A 4626-nucleotide genomic window follows, 5' to 3' on the forward strand; every position below is an offset into this window, starting at 1 on the left:
TGTCTCGTTGACGACATCAGAGGCACTCGAGACCTCGTGTGGCACTGTGTTACCCACACAGGAAGCATGGACAATGCCTTCCTCTTCAGTTATAGTCTGGGCGACTGCGTGTGGTACTGTGTTACCCACACAGGAAGCGCATTCAGCGCCTTCCTCTTCAGTTAAGGTCTGGGCGACCGTGTGGTCCTAAGTTACCCACCTGGTTAGCGCTTAAAGGCATAACCACTGTCGAAGCCCGTACGGCGCGACGACCTTCGGCGTTGGACGCTGCTGGTGTAGCAGGTCCACACGCCGGGCAAAAGACCCATGCCCGTGGCATTGCCGCAGCGTAGCATGGTCTTGCTGTACGCAGAGCTGTCGGCGCGTTGACAGCTCCGTGACGCTTCTGCGTCCTGGCGGTCTGTATCAGACGCCCCAGTCATGACGGAGGTGGGAACATGACTCACCAATGCTCCGTCATAGACCTGGACTGGTAGGCCCTTCTCAGCCTTGCCACACCAAAGTCCGGGCTGTGCCTTATGTTCGGCACAGCCATGTTGTTCATGGCGAGAACTGCGAGCGACACCGCGGTGCGCGAGCTCATCGAGCCAAAACGTTCAGGTCCGTTGAGGACCATTGATACTACCGTACCAAAGGCTAGTCCATCAAGGACCAGCCCATGACCGCCACTCTGACATAGAGTGCAGTCGGATGTCGCTATGCCAAGCGACGTTCCAGCGGCGTATCAACGCCCCAGAACTCATCAAACGTTCAAGGGGTACCGTACCCCCGTACACCGAGTGTACTACCAGCAGCCCATCACTGCCCTTCACCGGTTTGAGAGAACCACGTCTCTCTGGGCTAAGTCCCGTGGTGTGCACAACCTGCACACCCATCACAAAGACTTAGCGCTTTTCAGTAGGGCATACCGCCTCTACTGGTGGCCGGGAAGTCTTCGTCCACCTGGCCGTGGCCTGCGCCACCGGACTTGGGGCCCACGGGCCGTCTTCTTCCCGAGGACTAGCGAGGGACACACACGCTGGTAGTGTCCATGTCCGCCGCATCCATAGCAGCGGACCAAGCTCTCGGCTGAGCTTAAGTCCATGGGCTTGGGCTCGCTGTACGCACCGGTATCAACAGGCTGCGTGACAGCAGGAGCAACAGCGTCATTGCTGCGATGCTCCGCCTCCCGAGGAACGCCATTCTCATCGTGGCGATGTTCCTCTTCCCGAAGAGTACCAGCCTGCTTGTGGCTGTACTCTTCTTGGAGGGCGATTCGAATCGCCTCCTCCATAGTTGTCGCTTGCACCCGGAATAGCTGAGTGCGAGCAGGACCGACCTTCAGGCCGTCCATGAAGACTGTTGTCTTAACGGCTTCAGGCAGAGGATTCCCTGCCAGAGATGCCACCAACGTGCGCATCTCTTGCGCGTACTCCTGCAGCTCACGTTTACCTTGCTTACACGCGAGAAAGCGTGAGCGCTGGCGGAACTTGTTGTTCGCCGGTAAGAACGCGGCTCGAAGCTGCTCACACAGCTGAGCCCAGGATGCAAAGCATCCAGGAGATGTCGTCTCCCTGGTGTATGCCCAGTGCTTGGCACGTCCACCAAGGTTGGACAGGGCAAACGCCACTCGAACTGGCTCGTCCGAGATGAGACCCGCCTTCATGGCGATCTCCACCTCACGGACCCAGAAGTGAAGGTTCTCTCCTTCCTTCCCCTCAAACGCGGGGACCTTCAGCCACACCGGCTTAGGCCTAGTTGCCTGGGGAGCGGCCATCGTGGCCTCCAAGCTCCCGCGGACGTGAGCGATGAGACCACGCTCGTAGGTCTCAAACGCGGTCACGCGCTCTTGTTGCTCGGCAGGCGTCGCCGCCGCCAAGCTGCGAAGGACATCTTGTCCAAAGATGCCTCCCATCTTCCGAACGGACTCGTACTGTGAGTCGTTCAAGCGAGGAAACTCGCTTCGGTCCATCGTGGCTCAAACGTTGGGCGCACAGAGGATTCAGGTAGCTCAATCTACCCGCGATGGTGTTGGATTGACTACTAGTGCTACCAAGTGTGACGGGGTCACACAGCACCTTGCACAGAGGAAGTGCTTAAGGGTATTAACTACCCGAGTGAACGTAAGTCCACGTGTTCCCGGCCTCAGTGGGAACGGTTTGCTACTTAGAGGAGTAGATTTAAGACTGATGTATTTATAAGTAAGATAAGCTTGGGTCTCATACAAACTAGAGGTTACCTATAGTGGAGCTAAGTAGTCATGCACTGACTGGTTCCGAGAGCACCTGGTACCGTGTACCAGGTGTCCACAAGAGTGACGGGTCACTCTTTATGTAACATGGGGCACACTGGATTGTACCCCGTTACACAGCCGTACAAGTACCAAGTCGGCTCGTTCAGCGACGTGTGCTTCCGTTTGCTTCCACAAATCGACGTGATGTGGTGGCGGGGATTCCGTTGTGGGCGGCCACAAGCGTCCAGTCACCGCCGACACGGAGGCAGTCGAGGACACGAGCTCTGGCAAATGCGAGGTGCGGGGCTCTGGGCATCTTGGGGTAGGTAGAGGCTTGGCTTGGTTGAGGGCTTGGTAAAAGATTGATAAGAGAGAGCGAGGAATGGCAATGAAGTGCTCGCGCACACGCTCAGGAGGGTTGATCCGCTTTGAACTGCGAATAAACCACTTTGAAGTACGGAGTGCGTTTACTCGACATATTTGTGAAGTGACATAAACTCTAATGTAAAAATTGAGAATAATTTTTAAAAAGGTTTAGTTACTTCACCACTTTGAAGTGGAGTAGCACCATCTTGACCTCTTGACCTGGCAAAGGTGTAGTTGCCGTCTTAGATCCGTTTTTGTATCTGTAGTTGCACGGCGGAGCATGAGCACCTGTGCCTTGCTTAGTTTCTCTAGCCAGCCTCTCACAACTCAAATGAACGAGGCGGAGCGCTGCGCAAAAAAAGAAACAAATGGTTATCTATTTCCGAGCGGAGGTAGTAGTACAGTAGAGCAAAAATAAAACGAGAATCATAGCACGCTGGCAAATTGACCGACAGAAGAATACAATTTGGAGGAGCGCACAATCATTCACTCGATCCTAGACGCAGTTAACAACCGTACAGCTACAGTCGTGTGGGCTTGACCGTGATACTCTGCTGCAAAGTGTAGGTGTGGCCGGCCGGAAGAGGTTGCTTGACGCTGACCCGACCAGGTTCGACGCAAACCATGTTGATGTACTCCTCGTCACCGAAGTCCTCCAGCTTCTTGGCACGCTCGGCACCGGGGTTCCACACGACGGCGTCGGTTTTGGTCTTGATCGCCTTCTGACCTTTCTTACCAGTGATGAAGCCCTTCTTCTGGACGGTCACAGAGCGGTCTTTGGTGCTGACACCTTTGATGGTCGCGACGATTTTGTCCGGGGCGTCCAGGTACGTGTTTCCGGTCTGCGCCGTGGAGTTGGTGAATGTGACGGACTGGCGAGTCTCCGTTTTGTTCACCTTGGCCACCTGATCGAAGTAGTCGACTCCCTTGAGGCCCGACACCGCCACACCGCCATTACGGGAGTCATCCACCCACAGGTAATTGTGCAGTAGCGTGTGGAACTCGATCTGTTCCGTGTGTGTGTTTTGCACACGCAGCGCAGTCTGAAGCTCGTTAGCGTACAGCTTCACCTCGTACTCAAGCTTGAAATCTACAGGCCACATCTGACGAGTAGAGTTGCTGGCCGCCATGGTGAACTTTGCCACGCTGGGGCTGTTGTCGGTAGCTTCCTTAGTGCTGGCCACAGCCCAGTTGGTGATGCGAGCGAAGCCGTGGTTAGGGAAGCCAGGGGCGCCGCCAAAGTTAGGGAACACCACAGGGATGCCGCCACGAATGGGGTTCACGCCATCCATGAATGAGTCCTTCGACATGAAGATGACGTCAACCTTCGGGTCCGTTGCGGCGCGGAACGACTTGACGTGGGCGCCGAATAGGAAGACCTCGGCACTGGAGCCATGCGGATGCGACAGCTTGACGGTCTCCAACTCAGCGTTCACGGCAGTTAGCGACGCTAGCAAAGTCGACACGAAGACTGTAGTTTTGGACATGAACGAGCTGACCATTGTAGAGACGTCCAGCTCGGGATTGCTTGCTCTCCAGGCGATTAATTGAAGAATGAAAGCTTTAATCCAAGAGACAACACCTCGCAACTAGCCATGACAAAGCAGCACGGGCACATCACAAGATACTGGATTAATACCAGCAGGAATAGCGTATGGGTAATAGGAGGAAACCTCGTACGATCGCCAACTATCTATCAGTGGTCAAGTTTATTATACGTGCTTTATTAAAATTGGCTCATCGCAAACAACGCACTTCACACGTCACTATTATACGATGGCGATATCCTTTGTGTTTACCAGTACAATTTACTGCGATGATTCTCAACCTATTAAAACCTCTTGCTGTTCAACGAGACTGTATGCAAGAGGAGACGATTATCGTCTCCCCTACAGTACTGTGATTATCGCGACGATAATCAAAGTAACGTTACAGTTGTATTCACAGATCGCCCTGCAAATCTTTAGATCAACTGGATATTTAATACATGTAAATACTAAGTATTATTTATCGAAATGCGGGACCTCAGGTAATCTACAGTACCGAAA

General features: G+C 54.0%; 1 protein-coding gene across 1 annotated transcript; it reads right to left on the reverse strand.

Annotated features, from left to right (window-relative positions):
• Window positions 1-3099: 3099 nt before the first annotated feature.
• PITG_20953 (aldose 1-epimerase, putative) lies at window positions 3100-4080 on the reverse strand (the record flags this gene model as incomplete). Its single annotated transcript, XM_002895127.1, has 3 exons — window positions 3100-3288; window positions 3367-3420; window positions 3475-4080. 3 exons carry the CDS (start codon window positions 4078-4080, stop codon window positions 3100-3102), a joined length of 849 nt encoding a protein of 282 aa, XP_002895173.1.
• Between the last annotated feature and the right edge of the window lie 546 nt (window positions 4081-4626).

Source organism: Phytophthora infestans, genomic scaffold (genome assembly GCF_000142945.1).
Source record: "Phytophthora infestans T30-4 supercont1.248 genomic scaffold, whole genome shotgun sequence".
Taxonomy (NCBI): domain Eukaryota; phylum Oomycota; class Peronosporomycetes; order Peronosporales; family Peronosporaceae; genus Phytophthora; species Phytophthora infestans.